Genomic DNA, 19,143 nt, shown 5'->3' with positions numbered 1-19,143 from the left:
GAGTTCAAGAGAGTGACGGAAGGCATGAGTGATCATGAGCTAAAAGGTTCAGGTTCCAGCTCCACTGCACTAGCTTGGTAACCTGAGTATCCTGTTGCAAAGTCCCTTACCTTCATTGTCCTCTTCTGTAAAATGGGGGAAATTCTAGCCCCTGCATGAGAAGATATTCTGAAATTTGCATATATGTAACAGAACCTTGCATATAAGAAGGCTCCAATAATACATATAGTACCTATTTTTTAAAAAAAACTATTAAATTATGGATAGAACAAATTCTAATGGCTAGGAGTAAAAAGGGAAAATAAAGCCAGGTGTGGTTATACATTCACATAATCCCAACTTCTAAGGAGACTGAGGCAAGAAGATTGAAGATGGAGAATCATACTTACTTCAGAAACAAAAAAGAACTGGGTGGGGGGTGAAGAGGCCAGGGTTAGAGCCACTCTAGAACATTTGCAAACTTGAATCCTTGGGTTCAGTCCTCAGCAGCATGAGACACACACACACACACACACACACCCCTTCTCCCTCCTCTTCCTCCCTTCCCCCCCCCCCCCCACATACATTCATTCTCCTGTTATGTGTCTTAAAGACAAAGTTTGAGGTGACTGGAGAAACAGTCAGGAGAATAATAAAGAAATTCCTTATTCTCTGTGGAATTAAAACAGGATGCCACATGTCCTTGTTGAAGATGTCTTGGGCCTAGCCACAGACCTATCCATTTCAGCAAGCCTGCTGTTAATTGACTTTAGTCTGTTTCTACCTAACTGCCTGCCAGCCCATATTCAGCCATTAATTATCTTTGCTCCAGTTTTCCCCTTTATCCTTCATGCCTAAAGGAAAAACACTAGAGCTGTCAGGAATCTGCAATGTGGATCCTAGTATGTATGTTACCTCAGTCCTGGGCCAGAGGCCCCACTCCAGGGGTTCCAACGTGCCAGATGTCACTTCTCACCCCAAGAAAAAGGACAATTAGAGACCGGTGGTGACACAGGGTAGAAAGAAAGGAGACGAATTTAATCTGGTGGCTTCAGGAAGAGGGGAGACAAAGCAACTTGAGCCCATCTTCAGGGTACTGATGTGAGATTTAGATCTAAACAGCCAAGAATTGAGACAGGGGCCAAGAGGCGGCATGATTAGACTGGCTTGATCTAGTGTGGTCTGGTTGATCATCCTCAGGCTCTGGAGGAGGTTTGAGGAAGTCCTTCATTCCTTGAGCTGGCACTCCAGTTCCTGGGGGGAGTGATTGCTCCAGCTTGAAGGTGAGCTCATCATGGGGTGATTTATCTGCAAAGCTCTGCTATTCCTGGACTGCAGGTTTAAGACATAGATTGAAGACTTTCAGATCTCTCATGGGGGTCCTGGAACAGGACATTGTAAATGCTGAGAGTAAAATGCTCCAATTACTCTTTGAGCCTTCAGCCTTGAAGGGAGATGAAGAGCGGTTAGCTATCACTAGGTTGTAGACAAGCAGCCCTCAAATGATTAACATGCTATATGCAGTGTTAATCAGGAGTCTGACCCAAACTTTGCAGACAAAGGAGACAGATGAAAAATGGAGCCTAGGCTTTTATCCTGCTTTTAGTCATCTTATGGGCCCAAGTGAGGAGCCAGTGCTTTTTAGCAAAAAGCAGTTTCTAAGTATCTGCTGTGGGGTAGGGTCTTGGAAAGATCTCTTGCCCCTTATGGATTATTGGGGACTGAATGTCTGTATCTTCCCCCCTGACTCCCCAAACCCAGTTTGTGTGTTGAAACTGAATCCCCAGTGTGATGGTGTAAGGGCAAAGGAGCCTTTGGAAGGTTATTAGGTCATGGGAGTGGAGCCCTCATGAACATTAGTGCTTGTATTGAAAGAATCCTCAAGTAAGTACCCTAGGCTTCTTTTTGATTATAAGGATACCAGAAAAAGTCAGTGTCACCAGCTATCTGGGCAACCCTTAGCCCAGTCACTGGAACTTTGTTATAACATCCAAATTCACATGAATACTTTCCAGCTACCCAAAAGAAATTTCTAAAATTGTCCAAAGCTGCTGTGGATTGTACTTTTTGCAAGGGTCATGTTCTGCTCTTTCAATCATGAGTACATGTGTAGAAGTTGTATAAAAGTTAACTTCCTTCAGTATCCAGGTACTGAACATTAATTAGGTCGAGCTGTACACTATGCTTGGACAGGGAAGTAGTGTCAAGGTACTTCTTTCATTCACAGCTGATTGGCTTTTGTACAGTTAAGAGCCATACTTGTCAGTTACCAGTGTGTGGTTAGCCACCTTCAAGACCTTGTCAAAAGCAGATCTGCAAGTGTACACAGGTGGAAATTAATAAGTAAAAACAGATTGTGAGATGCTTTAACTTGTAGGGCTTCTAACTTGGAAATCAGTAGAGTTTGAACCAGATATAGTCAACTTATGGCTAGACTTTTAGTGTCACCCTTCTGATGATTATATTTACAGGTATGCCTTTCCCATCTTCAAAATCCAAGGGGAGAAAAGGGTAATTGCTTCTTAGGACATTATGGCCTCTAGACACAGAAGGCAACTAAGTTGATCTTTCTGTCTCAGCAAGGAGACACAAACCTTTCTAACAACATCCGCTGTGCGTATGTAGTTTTCCACTCATTCTTCTTCCCTCAGGAGAAAAAGAATTATAGCACAGGATATTCACCGAGAAAATAAAAGAGGAGAGAGATAGAGGGGCTCAAGTGCTAAGATAATGAGGGTCTGGATCTTGGCTAGGTGACACTTTCAGATTCCTGGCAATGTAGAGCAGAGTTCTTCTTTTTACCCTCAGTAGTCCAGGTGGCTGCCCAGAGGCGTCAAAGGGAATTTTCCAAGCTGACTATCTGTTCCGATCACCACTTCTGAATAACTGCCCCAATGGTCTCCCATTGGAAGTATACCAAAATCTGAGCACTTTAATATGGTCTAGAACGTTGACCCTTGTTACACAGGACTGTCCTTCTGGCCCATCCCGCACTGGAAGTGTGTTTTCCTGATCTTCACCTCTCCTTCTTGTCCAGTATGACGCTTCCTGGCTACTCTTGTTGAGAGAGCCAGCCCCTGCCAGTAACTGTCACCTTCCATTGCCGTGTGTGAAGAGTTTTTGAGCTCCAGGATGGCCACACCACTGCCTGTCTTCTCCAGGGCTACGTCCCAGCAGTGCGCTCAGAGTGGGCACTCAGTAAGTGGGTGAATACGTGCAGGGATTACAGGCAGATGCAGGTTGGGAGGGGGGTTGTCATTTATATCTTTTTGGCACTGTCGGTAATTTTACATGTTTTCTTTTTATGGGTCAAGGTAGAAATGGCTGGCATTCTCTCCAATTTGATTCCAGTGATCCGTGCCCTCATGTAAAGATTTCTTACTTAAAAGAATCCTAAAGCAATGCCATTTCACATAAAAGTGCTTATGAGCTTTTCAAGAATGTGAAGGCTCCATTTCTAATTTCAGAACACATTGATGGAGATTACTGAAACATGCATACAAAGTACAGCCATTGCTTCCACTCAGCTATTCCTCAAAAATCCTCATCGATCTTAAAACAGCTGTCTGCTAGCTTGAAACCTTTAATTTGTTTTTCATCAAAAACTGGATCAGTAAAGCTCATCTAACCCAACATTTTAAAGAAGACATAAAGTACTAAATTAGTTGAGTTTTCCTTTTTCAGTTTTGTAAAAGTTCCCATATAAATATTCTGATATATATATATAATATATATATATATGAATAAAGCCATTCATGCCTGTTAGATTGCTTATTTTTTATTTCCTGTTAAAGTCAGAATTGTCAGCATCAAAAAGAATTGTAGATGAGGCATGGCATTTTGCTTTAGGCAGAAGTTGATCCTTATGCTGCCATTCCTACCAAAATTCAACACGAAGGTCAGTGTGCTCAGAGTCCACCATAGAATACACATTCCCAAAACACACACACACACACACACACACACACACACACACATACACACACACACACACACAGTGTTTAGGGGGTACTAGGGCTTGAACTCAGGGCAGGGTTATTGTCCTTCAGCTTTTGTGCTCGAGGTTGGTACTTTACCACTTGAACCATACCTCCAATTCCAACGTTTTGGTGGCTAATTGAAGATGAGAGTCTCATCTGTGATCTTCAGATCACAGTTTAAAGCCCAGCCTCTGAGTAGCTAGGATTACAAGTGTCAGCCACCAGCATCCAGACACGATGCTGTTTTGGTTTTTTGTTTTGTTAGTATTTTTTCAAAAAAGAATATCTTTCCCCTTAGACCATGGAGAATCCTTTTTCAAATAATGTGTTAGGGGCTATGTTCTTTAGAAGAAGAGCTTCAGGAGACTGCTAGTAGTTTCGTTCCTCTCCTCTTACTGTTGTTGCCTTTGGTGACTTAGTGGAAGGAAAGTGGGTCAGGCATCGGGATATAGTGTTCTGGTTGCCACTCTGGGGCCATAAGACATCTTGGATCAGTCTCATGAAGAGACTTGTACAATGGAGCTTGGTCAAGGTGGGTCAGGTCTAGAGTTCATCTCTCTGCCTGTCGTCCTTCAACAGCGCCTTTGGTGTGCTTAGCACAGTGTGCATTTGTCCAGGACCAGGGCCAGTCTTAGGAGATTCCGTTCTCAGGAAGCAAACCTTAAATTTCTTCTATATTCTTAGACTTCCTCTTCAGCACTGGAAGGCTTGGGGAAGGGACCATGCTTGTGTGGGGTGGGGCTCAGTACCTGCCCGCCAGGATTTCGGGAACTCAGCATTGTGGTAGCACCTGAATGCTAATGGGACGTGAAGGAGGCAAAAGGATGCCAAGGAGGCAAAGCTGGTGAAGGAGTACAGTCTCCTCACAGGGGCTTCAGGCCTGCGTCTGGATAGACCAAGAAGCAACCCACCAGTCCTATTGTTAATCCCTTGCACACTACCTTTCAGAGTATGTAACAGCTGCTAAATGGATCCATTGTATTCACTGGAAAAAATAAATCACATAGTCTCCCAAATTATCAGCGCCAAAGACCACTTGCGTTTACTTAAAAAAAATCAGGCCAGGTGCTGGTGGCTCACACCTGTAACCCTAGCTACTCAGAAGGCTGATACCTGAGGATCCCAGTTTGAAGCCAGCCTATAGGCAGAAAAGTCCCTGTAACACTCTTATTTCCAATGAAGTACTCAAAAAAGCCAGAAGTGGTGCTGTGGCTCAAGTGGTAAAATGCTTACCTTGAATATAAGAAGCTCAGGGATAGCACCCAGGCCTAGAGTTCAAGCCCCAGACCTACAAAAAAAAAAAAAAAAAAAAAAAAAAGTCAATACATTAATAGGTTCCATATCCTCAGATCCAATGATAGCTAAAAACTTTTAGAAAGACTGTCTACTGAAGAGATACAGACTTTTTAAAAAGAAGCAATCATTCTCTAAGCAGTATGGTGTGACAACCACTTACATAACATTTGTGTTAAATGAGGTATTACCAGTAATGTGTGTGTGTGTGTGTGTGTGTGTGTGTTAGTGTGTTGGTGTGTTGGTCACAGGGTTTGAACTCTGGGCCTGGGAGCTGTCCCTCAGCTCTTCAGCTCAAGGCTAGTGGTCTACGACTTGAGCCACAGTGCCACTTCCAGTTTTCTGGTGGTTAATGGGAGATAAAGTCTTTTAATTGGATAATTGGCGATAAGAGACTTTCCTGCCTGGGCTAGCTTTGAACTACAAGCCTTAGATCGAAGCCACCTGAGTAGCCAGGATAATAGGCATGAGCCACCAGCACCTGGCTAAAGATGCTTTAAAGTATATGGAAAGAGGTATTTAGGTTGCTTTAAGTAAGGTAGTTGAGTATCTGTGTGTTTGGGTGTGGATTAAGGGTTCCAGGAGCCAATATCGCACGAGACCAAGGGATGACAATATGCTACAGGAGGTAAGGGAAGGATTTTGGGAAATCCACAGACTGTCATGTCAGGGTGGGGGGCACTGAGCATGAACATTTGTTGAATGTGAATTAATAAATGTGAGCCCAGTTTAGGAGTTCCTTATTTGCCACCATTTTATCTGGTTACATGAATCTGATAGCTCCTATTTAGTTGTCTTTTGAACTTTTAGAATCTTGATCCAGTATATTTGAAGCTCTGCGGGATTGTGATTCTTTTTGTTGTTTTTTTTTTCCTCATTGCTTATGTTTAAAGTTTATCTGAAGGCATTTCCCCATCATAAAAGCATAGTGCAAAAATACATAAGAAGGAAGGAAAGAAACTAGTATTACCTACAATCTCCTTGATCTTCCTGTATCCAGACTGGAAGGGGAGCCAAGTTAAAATCCAGACAGGGAATATTTTGGAGCCATTACATTCAGAATTATTTTTATCCTGTGATGAGTTACTTTGTGGCAGTGGCAATAAATCTCATCAAGCCCCAGCCTGTTGCTGGTGGTATTGGATTGTATTCCGTCCCGTTCTGTCTGAACCCCTGTTTTACCAGATGCTTGTTGCCAGGAGACTGCCTCTTTCCTTGTTTTCAGCACACGAAGGATATGTGGGGGCATGCCTTCCACACTGGAAAAGCAACTTTTCTTTTTCTCTCTAAGCAGGGCTTTGGTATTTCACAGGCTGTTTGTCCTCTTTAAAAAAAAAACAAAAAACAAAAAAAATGACTTCTAACCTCTTTTGTATTCTATGACTGGTATATCTTTACTGCCAGAAAGTTATTAAATATCAACCACTTTTTTTTCCTTCTCAAGACTGAATTTTTTTAAATTATTTATTTATTTACCTGTTTATTTGTTTGTTGTCCAAGACCAAGACTCGAACTTGGTGTTTAATACTTGTTTTACTCATTGACTGGCGTTCTGCACATGACCTGAACCAAGCCTCCAAGCCTTCAGGACTGAATTCTTAAGCAAAATTCATATTCATGGAAATGTTGACTGTCTAAGGCTGGAGATCTAAATGCAGAGCCTTACACATGCCAGGCAATCTATACCCCCAGCCCAACGGGCTCTCCTTGAGCCAATTCAAGCTCCATCTCTCAATTCCTGTCAGTCTTCCTCCCTTCCCTATATCAGACAGAACAAGGCTAAATATTATACATATACTACCTTTTAATCCCACTAGTCTTGAAATACAGGTTCTATCCCCCTTTCACAGAACCTCAGAGTCATGGAATATAGCTAGGGATTTGTCCTTACATTGAATGCCCAGTCAGCTGCCTTTCATATTCTGATAATGCACACCTGTGCACAGCTGCGGTGCTTTGAAGTTGGGCAGGAGACAGTAATCGCCATCCCCGTGGGCTGATGGACCCTTTTGCCCACTGAGTCTGGGTCCTCCTGGCTTGTGAAGTTTGTTTGCTTCTTGAAAAGGTGCAGGAGCTTGAGTCAAATCAGAAACAGAGTTTTGATGACCTGCAGTCTTATACTACAGAGCTTCAAGACAACCCTGAGAGGGAGGCTGGATAGCTGGTCACCCGCCCTTCCTAGAGAGGGGCTCCTTTGTGGGTTTCCGTCTTGTGAGCAGCAGGACTCTGTGAGCCTTTTCCCACTGCAGGTCCGTTTCTCCACCCTGGTTTGGCTTTTTGTCGCGGAAAGCTGGACCCTTGCCTGCCCTCCTCCTTAACTGGCTCAATGGAGTTGCAAATACTTCTCTGCCTTTGAACTGAGGTTAGATCTTCATTGCTTCTCAGCTCCCAGGTGGCTTTTTGCTTCCAAGGCTGAATGTCTTTTTAAGCCATTTAACTCTCAAAGCTAAAGAAAGACAGAAAATGGTGTGGTCACCAGTTAAAGAAAAGGTGGTTTTAAAGGGGTAAGCTTCAGCAAGATAAACTAAAAACAGAGGTCTTCATCTTACCTGACTTACCTTAATTCACTGTATGATTGTGTAGCCTTCCTTCAAATAGTAATCACTTAAGCCAGGTATTTAGAATGTGCTTCCTTGGTTAAAGCCTTGTCATTTCGAGAAAGCAGAGGAGTAAACAATGAAGACTTGATTTTATTCCAGCAAGACTTTTGGGGTCCCACTGGTGCCTTTGGAACCTAATTTGATTAAAATAATTCTTTTAAATTTTTTTTTCCAAAAAAGAGATTTCAAGCTAATAGGAGATTTGGATATATTTTCAAGCCAGCAAACTGACTTATACAAAGCAGAATTAAACCAACTGAATAAAAGTCTTTATATTATGAAAGTACAAAGGAAGGAGGAATCAGTTAGGATATTAAATTAAATATTTTAGCCTTTACTAAAATGATAAGTATGGTTTGGGCAGGAAGTGAGGATCAGGAAGAGAATCCAGACGGAGAGAAGCCCAGGGAGGCTGGGAAATGTGTGTCTCCTCCTTACAGTGTGACCTTGTATATTGGACACATAGTTTTTACAGCCTTTGAACTGGGGAGGGAAAATTCTGGTGGCAGTAGACCTTGGATAATCCGGGCTTCATTCTGTTCTACAGAAATTATTCAGAGCCTTGAACATGTTTTAAAATGGGAGAATGAATGATGTGCCCATCCTTTGAACTGTTAGGATGAATTGTGAAAAAGCAAAGGAGGAAGAGAGAAAAAGCAGAATCTCAAAAACAAACTCATAAGGAGGCCAGCATCCAGAGCCCAGAAGGAAAACGTTGTTTGTGAATGATTTTAGAAGTAAACTATGGGAGATCTATAATACTTGGGGATATAAAAAGGAAAACAGATGATTTTGAAGGTTTCCAGCTTAGATAATTATGGGAAATGAGGCTGTCCTTAGAGGAATCAGAAAGACAGCAGGGGTGGGGGGTGGGGAATCTTTGCTTAGTTGGAAGAAAAAGCATAAAGTTATTTTCCTGGGATGATTGGTAGACTGGTCGAAATTTCATTTGTAGAAATAGAAATTCAAAGAGAAAGAAGACCACAGAGAGCTTTTTGAGGTCGTAAAAGTGAATTGAGGCCAGGTGGTGATGGCTCACACCTGTAACCCAAGCTTCTCAGGAGGCTGAGATCTGAGGATCACAGTTCAAAGCTCGCCTGGGCAAGAAAGTCCATGAGGTGCTCTTTATCTCCAATTAACCACCCAAAAGCCAGAAGTGGAGGTATGGCTCAAGTGGTAAGAGGACTAACCTTGAGAGGGAAAAAAAAAAAAAAAAAGCTCAGGGATATGGTGCCCAGGCCCTGAGTTCCCTGGGTTCAAGCCCCAGGACTGACATGTATACGCACACCATGAATTGGATCTCTCTGTGGAAGATTTTATTTATATACTCAGAATGAGGGGTTAGGCTCTTCCCATCGGCCATGCTCAGAAGGCATTTGCTGTATTGAAGTTTGCGGATTTTTGTCCCTTCTCTCTAAGAATGGCAAGGCCTTCCTGCCACAGAGTAGGCCATGCTCAGAGCATGTCCCAGTGTCTCAGTCAATCCTCTTTTCTTGGAAGGACTTAAGTCACATAGGCTTAATAATGGCCGTATCTGAGAATAGCCAGATGTTGGACTATCAGGAATTCGGACCTCAGCATAGGAATTTTGGACAGTAACACTGTGGTGTAGCGACTGTGAACTCTTGCATAAAAAAATACATGCTTTGCTGCTAGCTCTTCAGGCCACAAATCCCTGTAAAGAACATCTGCACACTGTGGCAAGTGACCGCTAAGTCTGTTACTTACTTTATCTTTGAGCAATTGTTAATCCAGCCACAGACAGCATGTACTTGCTAGCCCCCTCTCCTCTGCCCTGTATCCCACTGGGTATTTTACACAAATAGCCCATTTGAAGAGGGAAATTCTGGGCACTGGTGGCTCACACCTGTAATCCTAGCTGCTCAGGAGGCTGAGATCTGAGGATCATAGGTTGAAGCCAGTCTGGGCAGGAAAGTCTGTGAGACTCTTTATCTTTCATTGACTACCAAAAAGCCAGAAGTTGAGCTGTGGCTCAAGCAGTAGAGCACTAGCTATGAGCAAACAAGCTCAGGCTCTAAGTTCAAGCCCCCAAATGGTACCCTCCTCCCTCCAAGAAAGGGAAGGGAAGGGAAGAGAGGGGAAAGAAAAGAAGAAAGGAAAGAGAAAAGGAAAGAGGGAAGGAAAGAATTGACCACCAAGGGCTTAAAGCAGAGTAAAGAAACATGCAATGATAATGCAGGTTGTAAAATGAGTTGGGAGATTTGAAAATGGCAACAGGCTAGTGCAGATAACATAAGATCTGGGCCTATGGTGGAGCTGTAGTACAAGCCATATTGAAATAGTCGAATGACTCTAAAAATCATCTCAACATATTTTAGTTTAAATTGCACTAGGAACAGAAAGCCACTTATGGTTGAAATTGCATCTTACTTTTACTCTAGTAGATTGTCGACCATAATGATCATAAATTCTAGCCAGTTTAGCTGGTACGCAGGCCACAGTGTTGAAGTTTAAGAAAAATGATAATGACACAGAGACCATGGGAAAACCTTTGCTCTACCAGTCAGGGCTGATTTCAGAAGTCGATATGAATTGACTGATGTTAAAATGTCAGATGATGCCACCAGCTCAAAGAAGGGTATGTCTGTGAGATTAGCACCAGAGTCCAAGGATTAGTGTGGTCAGGTTTATGGCCCTCATTGAATATTTAATGCTGATGAGACAGACCTTTTGGAAGATAGTCCTGGCAACTTTTTATATGAAAAAAGATAGAGTTGCAAAGTACCTATAAAAAAGAAACTGAATATCTAGAGCCAGGGACTCTGGTAAGAAAAGGTTAAGATGACCCAGAGGAAGCGATACTGGCAAAGCGAAAAAATTCCAAACCTCTTCACACTATAAAAAGGAACTCTGAGATATTTTCTACCATTGAAAGAGCAAAGGATAAAAAATGTAAGCTGATTGCAACTTCTGAATATGACACTGTGTCAAACCGTAGAAAAGATATTAGTCTCATTATTATAAGTTATCTGGTAAGAAGGGAATCACCAAATTATCTATGAGATATGTAGATATTGTTCAAGGGATGAGCTCAAATCAAGTGTTCTTACTTACTTTTGTGCTCAAGGCTACCACTTGAGCCAGACCTCTATTGGTTTTTGGCTGGTTAGAGATAAGAAACTTTTCTGCCCAGACTGGCTAGACTTACAGGCATACACCAGCACCCAAATTTAAAGTATTCTTGATCAAATTTTTTCAAAGCAATAAAACTAGTTAGTGTTCAATGTTTAATAGTAAGTTAATGGTCGTTTTGTTATGTTTTTAATTTCTGTATACCTTGATAACATTAAATTACTTTTTAAAGGTTTTTGACAAAAAAAACCCCATAAATCCAAGGTCCTGAACCAGGCATAATTTTCCCACATAAAGCGGCTTTGTTATGGAATCAACTTTTATGATCTTTTTTTCTTTTTAGTGGCAATGGTGAGGCTTGAACTCGGAGCCTGGGCACTGTCCCTGAGCTTTCTAGCTCAAGGCTAGCACTTTAGCCACAGCTCTACTTCCAGCTCTTTTAGTAGTTAATTGGAGATAATAGTATCACAGGATGCATACTGTACTATGCATTCAAATTTATCGGTTTTTCTGTTGGAATTTCCCCTTGGCCAGTTGTGATTTGCAAATGGACACAATTGATTTATGCATAGTATTAAGAAATACAGTAATGGAGAAGCCAAAAACTGAAATTTTGGGTTTGCACTACATAGTCTTGATGTGGTCCATTTAATCTGCAAATATGTTGCAGTCTTAACTCACTATAGACATTTACATTTTTATTTTGCCAGTTACTTCCAAAATGTACTGTCATACATATGTCATTTTTGTTCTAAGATAACATTGATTGTAGGAAAATCTTGTTCCCCTCAAAAGAGCCTTGAAAGTGTACATGAGAGTATTTTAAAAGAATAAATTTCTTTAACTTAAAAAAAAAAAAAAAGTACCCGGGTGCAGGTGGCTCACACCTGTAATCCTAGCTACTCAGGAGGCTGAGATCTGAGAATCACGGTTCAAAGCCATCCCGGGCAGGAAAGTCTGTGAGACTCTTATCTCCAATAAACCACTAGAAAACTGGAAGTGGCGCCGTGGCTCAAGTGGTAGAGCTCTCGCCTTGAGCTGAAGAGCGCAGGGACAACTCCCAAGCCCAGAGTTCAAGCCCCACAACCTACCAAAAAAAAAAAAAAAAAAAAAGGATCACAGACTTTCCTACAAGGGCAGTCTTTAAACTGTGATCCTCAGATCTCAGCCTCTTGAGTAGGTAGGATTATAGGCATGAGCCACTGGTACTCGGCATGAACCTTTTTATGGTCATAGAATTCTATGAGAAGTAGAGACTGCAAATGTTTGCATAGGTGATTTCTGCTGGAAGTGTTCTTGGGATGTATTATATTGAATTATTCTCCGAAAACCAGCAAGTATCTCTCAGTCTTTTTTCTGATGGTTTAGCCATGATTAGACCACAGCTACTGTTGAATACTATAAAATAGAATAGCCTGCTTGATTGGGGTATGGCTTATGCAGCCAGTTTTTCAGAATTCAAATATTTAGTCTGCTACTTCCGTATGATCTAGAACAAAAGGCTACTTCAGTACTCTGGGCTTCAGTTTCCTCATCTATGAAATAAAGAGAATAATAATACCTACCTCCTAAGGCTATTGTGAGGATTAAATGAATCAGTGTGCAGGAAGCCCTGGGTGCCTAGCAACACAGAGCAAACTGGATTAGCTATTGCTGGTATGACCTGGTAGTTATAGGAGCAGATAGAGATACCAGGAATGTTGTAGAGGTTCTAATGATGCTGTAGACAGAGATACCAGTGATGCTGTGTGTCATTCTTCAGATGAAGCTGGTGTTTTCCTGTACCAGATAGCATCAAACTATTTATTGTGTTTTTCATTTCTTCTGTGGCCTTACCTACCTATTGTCCTCCCTTGTTCCTGGTTGTTCCTTGCATTTGCCCTATTTTCACTGTCCTGCTAGTGATTTGATGCTCTGAGCCACAACGACTGGCTGCATAAGATTAGAGGATTTGTCTTAGGATCCTGAAATCCTGGGTCTAGGATGAGGAATCAGGGACAGCCCACTAACTGAAGAGAATCCTTTATTTGAGCAAAGTCTCACATTTATGAACTTGCCTCGGGTAGACCTTTCATGATCTACAAATGAAGTTATGATTTGTTATTGTTGTTGATTTGTTATCGTTGTTATTTGTTTGGTTTTGGAGACAGGGTCTTCCCTAGGTATAGCCCAGGCTGGCCTTGAACTTGAAATCCTCCTGGTTCTACCTTCTGGGTATTGGGTGTATGCCACTACTCTAGGCTGAAGTTATGATCTTAGTCATTGTCGTCTACCTATCTAAAAAGCATTACATTACTCTTTGTGCATGTTAAAACTAGAGTACTGTTTGTCCCCTTCCCTTGGAATTTCTTCATTTTTTTCAATATACTGAGAATTAAAAAATAAACAGGGACCCACACCTCTCTTAGGATCCCTGCTTAAGAGAAGAGCAAATCATGAGCAGCTCCTGATTACAATGAGAAGCTGTAGTTCAATTTGCCCTTCTTAGCCACCTCCCCCCTCCCCCGCAGTGTTTTTATGTACCTTTCTTATGTCATAGGGGTAGAAAGGGAGCCTTAATTTCTTGTTGTTGCAAAAGTTACCTGAGATTATTGAACCCCAAACCTCAACATTCATATGTAGAAATTCATTAATCTAAGACTCAGTTCATTTTCCATCTATCCTCTATAGCCAGCATAATTTGTTTCAGTTTAATTTGGAAAGAGTTAGAGATGTGGTTGGCATCCAAGTTGCCTGACAATGCAGAAGATAAAAAGTAAATGGGCACACACACATGGGAAGCTGAGGCAGGAGGATCTTGAGTTTGAGGCTATCTAGACTACATAACAAAACCCTGTTTCACAGCAACAAATGTTGGTGGGGATGTAGGGGAAAAAAAAGGAACCCTACTGTACAGTTGGTGGGAATGTAAACTACTACAGCCACTCTGGACAGCAGTCTGGAGGTTGCTCAATAAAAAACTAAACATAGACCTTCCCTACGGCCCAGCCGTACCACTCCTGGGCATCTACCCTGGACATCATGAGCCAGGATATGATAAAGACACCTGCACATCCATGTTCATTGCTGCACTCCTCACAGTAACCAAGGTATGGAAACAACTCTAATGTCCCACAATAGATGAGTAGACCCAAAACTGTGATACCTACACACAATGAAATTTTACATAGCCATTAGAAAGAATAAAATGATGCCATTTGCAGGGAAATGGATGGAACTATAACAAATCATATCAAGTGAGGTAAGCCAAGCTTAGAAAGACAAATGGCACATGGTCTTTCTCCTGTGCAGAAGCTAGATCTAAAATGCACTGGCATATGACCAATCATACAGGATTCTAGATACTTACACACAGTGAGACCAAAAAAAGGGTACTCTTTTCAGGAGGGAAAAACAATCGTGCAATGCCTAAGTGCCTCTTCATATTTATATAAAATAATATACATACTAAAGTGAACTCCATGATATGGGAAAAGAGACATTTTTTTTTCTTTTAGTTTTTAGTTCTGGATGATTCTGTCTTTACCTTACATATGGTGTATTCACGTGTATATCTTTGGGAGAGAAGGTTCAGACTCGAGGGGAAAGGTTGAAAAAGTGCAGCAGTAGAGCTCGCTGGATGAAAGCGAATCATACAACTCATGGGTAGAAAAAGGAGAAAGGGACTGGAAGAGAATAAGGCAACCAGAAGACACTGTACGAAAGGAAATGAACTCCATACCCGACTCATATAACTGTAATCCCTCTCTCCATCACCTCTATAATAAGTAAATTAATTTAAAAAAAAAAACCTGTTTCTAAAAACCCCAAAACTCTTAGAAGTAAGTGACTGTTTAGTGAATGAATCTGACACTAGAGATCAGAGTTTTGCCTTACAGTGTAGGGTGTATGATCGAAAACCCTCAGTCTTGAGATGAATTCATCTCTTGAACATTTGAGGCATTTAGCAAACTTAAAAAATTTGTGAGTAGCTAAGCCCTGTGCATTGGTGGTTTCTTATATCACTAAATAAATAAAAGGGATTCTTGAAAAGGTTTCTCTCAGTGGGCAAGACTGAGCGTGCCACCTGTTGAAATGCTAAAAGCTTCTGAAATGTCCCAGTATTGCGTGCTGTGCACTGAGTGGTAGGAGCATGTATGGGCCTGTATGAGTGAGAGAATTTGATTGTAACAGAATATTTACACGAACTATCACTGTTTCAATCGTTTTTGGTTTAATCGTTTCATGTGTACATTTCTATAACAAATCCATGCAGATTATTCTGCGTGCATCCCCACCATCCCTCCCCAGGACTTTTCTACCCTCTCAAATTAGTTAAACCCTACCTCTTACTCCTCCCCTATCCCAGGAACCACTGTCCTTTTCTCTTGTGAGTAGAATCTTTAGGTGTGAGTCGAATCTTTCGTTTCTGGCTTTATTTCACTTACAGGAACTTGACTTTATGAACTCTTTTCTAACAAGTTGCTTTCAGAACCAATAATAACCCCAAAGGTAGTACTGTCCAAAGCCTTCATTCTGAAATTCTGCATCCAAGAGTTCTAACTAGTTCTTCTTGCCCTAAATGACCAAAACGATCACTGTTGAGTAAAAAAAAAAAAAAAAAAAGAGCTCCATGATCAATTTTGTTATTGTTTAGTATCCCTAAGATTTTCCCTCATATATGACTTATTTATTTATTTATTGACAGGGTATCCCTCCCTGTATTGCCCAGGCTTCCTGGAGCTTGCAGTGTAGCCTAGGTTGGCCTTGAACTTGAACTTTCAGTCCTCCTGGCCCCGAGCCTACCAAATGATGGGATTGCAGGAATGTGCCCCCATGCTCGACTCTGACTTTTCTTTAAATTTTGACTTTCTGATTTTTAGCCTTGGTATTCCCAATGTGGGAATACCATGTTACTGGTTTTTCGGATCTCCCCAAGACCCAAGGGAAGATTAACCTCTCCTGAATATTGCAATCTAGCGTGGCAGTATGTCAATTGTCCTCAGAAAACGCTAGGATAATGTACCGTGTCTTAATTGTCTTTACCGCTTAGCTTTTGGCTTTGTGACCTGGCTTTCACCCTGAGAGACATCCAGGGGGCCTCTTACGGAATCTAAACAGAGTTCTTAAACAAGGAAAACCCATCCCTGTGTCCTAGAGGGAGAAAGAAACCCGCGTCTGTAAGGACAAACAGCATGGTATCTAAAAACCAGAATACTGATCTTTTTTTTTTTTTTTCCTATTTCACATGCAAGAAAATCGCCATTGTCTAGAAGTCTTTAGAATTGCTGCTTTCCATCTTCCGTAAGATGGTTTGTTCCTCTGCAAGGGCTGTGCCACCCTGCCTGGTAGACGTGTGGAGATGCAGAGGTGGAAACAATGCCTGGGGGTCGTGTGTAGCTTTTTGTTTGCCCGTCCCTGTTTATTCCTAATCATGGATCCCGTTCTGCTGTGTGAAGCCGGGGAAAGTCACGTGTGTAACAGCGCCTCATTACCTCCTCTGGGCTGGGAACAAGCATAATGCCTGCTTTCTGGACCTGCTGTCATTCAGTGAAAGATGTTGCTGGCGTGTGTCATGATGACAGAGAGCCACGGCCAGAGCCACGTGTGGGCTGATTCCCGGGGCTGCCATGTGCTTTTGCAAGCTACAAAGTGTTTTCCTGTAAAGCAGCTGGACACGCATGGTGCACGGCTGCCGTTCTGCATTCCTCGTCAGCAGCTGCACACGGCTCTCTTATCTCTCTTAAGATGAAGAAAAACCCAGTTCCTTTTTCCTTGCACACCCAGTGTCATGAAAACGTTTTGTGTGAGTGTGTGTGTGTGTGTGTGTGTGTGTGTGTGTGTGTGTTTTCTTTTAAGCAAAATTGAAAGAAAAGAGAAAGAGGAAGAAAGAGGGAGGGGAAAAGGTTGCCATCCAGTGGAGAAAGGAGTAATTTCTAGCTTCATTCAGGAAAAAAAAAAAAAAAAAGAAAGAAAGAAAAAGAAAAAGAAAAAAAAAAACCCGCAGGCGGAAATATGCTTAACTCTTTTAACTTGGCTGGAGATTTATCACCATATGGGGCTTTCTTCCTACCGTCCGGAGGCAAATGGGTGCTGTGTGCCTTTAAGGAAAGAGGTGCCTTACCAAACTTCGCTGTAGAGTTGTATCTCACTAGGTAGGGAAGGAAAGCGTTAATTTCTTATTTGTACACTTTTTTTCCCCTGACTTCCTTCCTATTCACTTCATTAAATCTAGAGGCAGTTGAGCATGGGAGCCGTCTGTATGTTGAATTAGGGCTGGCACTCTTGCGCAACACGTCACCAGTCGGAAACTGGGGGTTTGCTTCTGTGATTTATTTCATTATTGTTGTTGGTAAAAAGGTTTGGGAGGGGAATATTGGGGGGGGGAGGGGAGTACTTTTAGCATTGTGTAGCAAGTTTTTTTTTTTTTTTTGGTTATTGTTTTGGTTTGGTTTTGTTTTGGATCCCCACCCCCACCCCTAGGTTGAGTCAGTTGAGATAGTTTTAATAAATAATTAAAAAAATAAAAACCAGTTTTTAAAAGATCTCCATGAATAATTTTCCTTACATGGAGGAGATATCTTACTGTACCCTTTAAGTGGGGGCGGGGGGAGTGAAAAACATTGGGAAATATGTAATTGATTGCAACTAGAGAAAGACCCTTAGAAATCTCAGCTCCTTAAAGCCCTACAGAACGGTGTGTTATTGGGGATCCTGGGGAGGAGGGAAGAGGTTTTGTAGCTCTGAATTCCTGCATAAAAACCTTAACTTAGGGGAAAGAATGGTCAGTACTTTGTGTGTTTCCTTGTAATTCCAGAACCTGAATTTAATAAGAAACTGCACGTATGAGCAATTGTAATAAAGATTGTTTTCCTAGTTCTGTTTGCAATTTAATTTGCTTTTGCTTCTTAGCTACTCACAGATTTAGAGACTTAAGAAGTCCAAACATCCCAAGCTTATGCTTTGTTCCCCCCCCCTCTTTTCAGAATAAAGCGGGGTGACAGTAGAAATTCTTTTTACAACTTGCCCCTCTTCCTGTATCCCACTGAAAAGAAGAACAATGAAAAATTTTACAGCATGAAACTGAAAGTGGAGTATCACAGTTGGTCGAGATTTTCTTTAAAGAGACGATTAACATAATTTTATTAAAATATTTAAACATGATACCATGTATATTACTTTTAGTTTCATGCATCGAATTAAAAAAATGATCTTCTCTGTTAAAAATCATTTGAGAGTGCTCCAAAACCATGCTGCAATTTTTTTTTAAAGAAAAAGAACTAAAATGAGGCATTAAAATAGAAAAACATACCTTGTCTTAATTTTTAAAAAATTATTAAAATTGAATATTAATTTGTTTTCTTATTGGCTTAATTGTTAAAAATGCAAGCGAGAATCAGTAACTACCTGAGCAAAAAAAAAAATCTCTTAATTCTGCTGCCTAGAATAATAAAGGGTGAAAAATATGATAAGTAGTTGTCAATATTAAAACAGACTGAAGGAGGAAGGCTTCAGGCCTTGTAGTAGGTAGAATGAAACAGCAGATTTGAGTATCCACAATCCTTTCAGTATTAAATTTTCAGTAAAATAAAATTACTTGTATATGAAAACATAGCCTTTCCCAGCTCTCTTTTTTTTCCTGATCAGCTGATGAAGAGACTAGCAGCACGCTGCTTTGCTGGCTTGTTAATTTTATCCCCACTAACTGTGATTTCCGATAGCCGGCCTGCTGATAGTGGTAAGGTAAATATCCTTTTTCGTTGCCGTCTTGAAGATTCCGTAGAACGACATCCCAGGCATGTGTAGGTGTGTAACACATCAAAAGCCGGTGTTCTCCGTATTTCTGTGTGCAACTGGGTGCTTGAGGAGAGCAGTACTATTAACTGTTGACAGCCTTGCATGCTGTATTTATTATTAGCATGTTCAGTCTCCAAGAGATACGGGACAATTTCCTTTTCTTAATCTTTGCTTTTAGCTTCAGTGTGTTTAGCTGTATAGTGGGTGTCCTGCTTTTAGGCAAATGAATATTAATGAAATAATGCGGGGCTTTTTTTTCCTTCTCCTTCTTTCCTTTTTTTCCTCATAACTCATCAGATCTCGCCTCTTTCATAGTGGTTATCTAAACACTGTGGGATCGTGATGGAAATTGTCTTTTGATTATTAAGGCCTGGGCTCAGGCTGTCCCTCAGGATTCTGTCTGTGTGCATGTTGCTTCTATG

General features: G+C 41.3%; 1 protein-coding gene across 4 annotated transcripts in view; it reads left to right on the top strand.

The window, feature by feature from the left end:
* Smarca2 (SWI/SNF related BAF chromatin remodeling complex subunit ATPase 2) overlaps positions 1-19,143 on the top strand; it is a 171,819-nt gene that overhangs the window by 120,076 nt on the left and 32,600 nt on the right. Inside the window, exon 1 of one of the 4 annotated variants that reach the window (XM_070035680.1) lies at positions 18,572-18,667. The exons of the other annotated variants lie outside the window; for them this stretch is intronic. Coding sequence (XP_069891781.1) covers positions 18,575-18,667 — 93 coding nt within the window. The 5' untranslated portion in view covers positions 18,572-18,574. Of the gene's footprint in view, positions 1-18,571; positions 18,668-19,143 lie in introns of those variants that run through there. 4 annotated transcript variants of the gene reach the window in all.

This window comes from Dipodomys merriami, unplaced genomic scaffold (genome assembly GCF_024711535.1).
Source record: "Dipodomys merriami isolate MVZ:Mamm:240054 unplaced genomic scaffold, mDipMer1.0.p SCAF_26, whole genome shotgun sequence".
NCBI classification, from domain to species: Eukaryota; Metazoa; Chordata; class Mammalia; order Rodentia; family Heteromyidae; genus Dipodomys; species Dipodomys merriami.
This window is presented reverse-complemented; position numbering and strand designations above follow the sequence as displayed.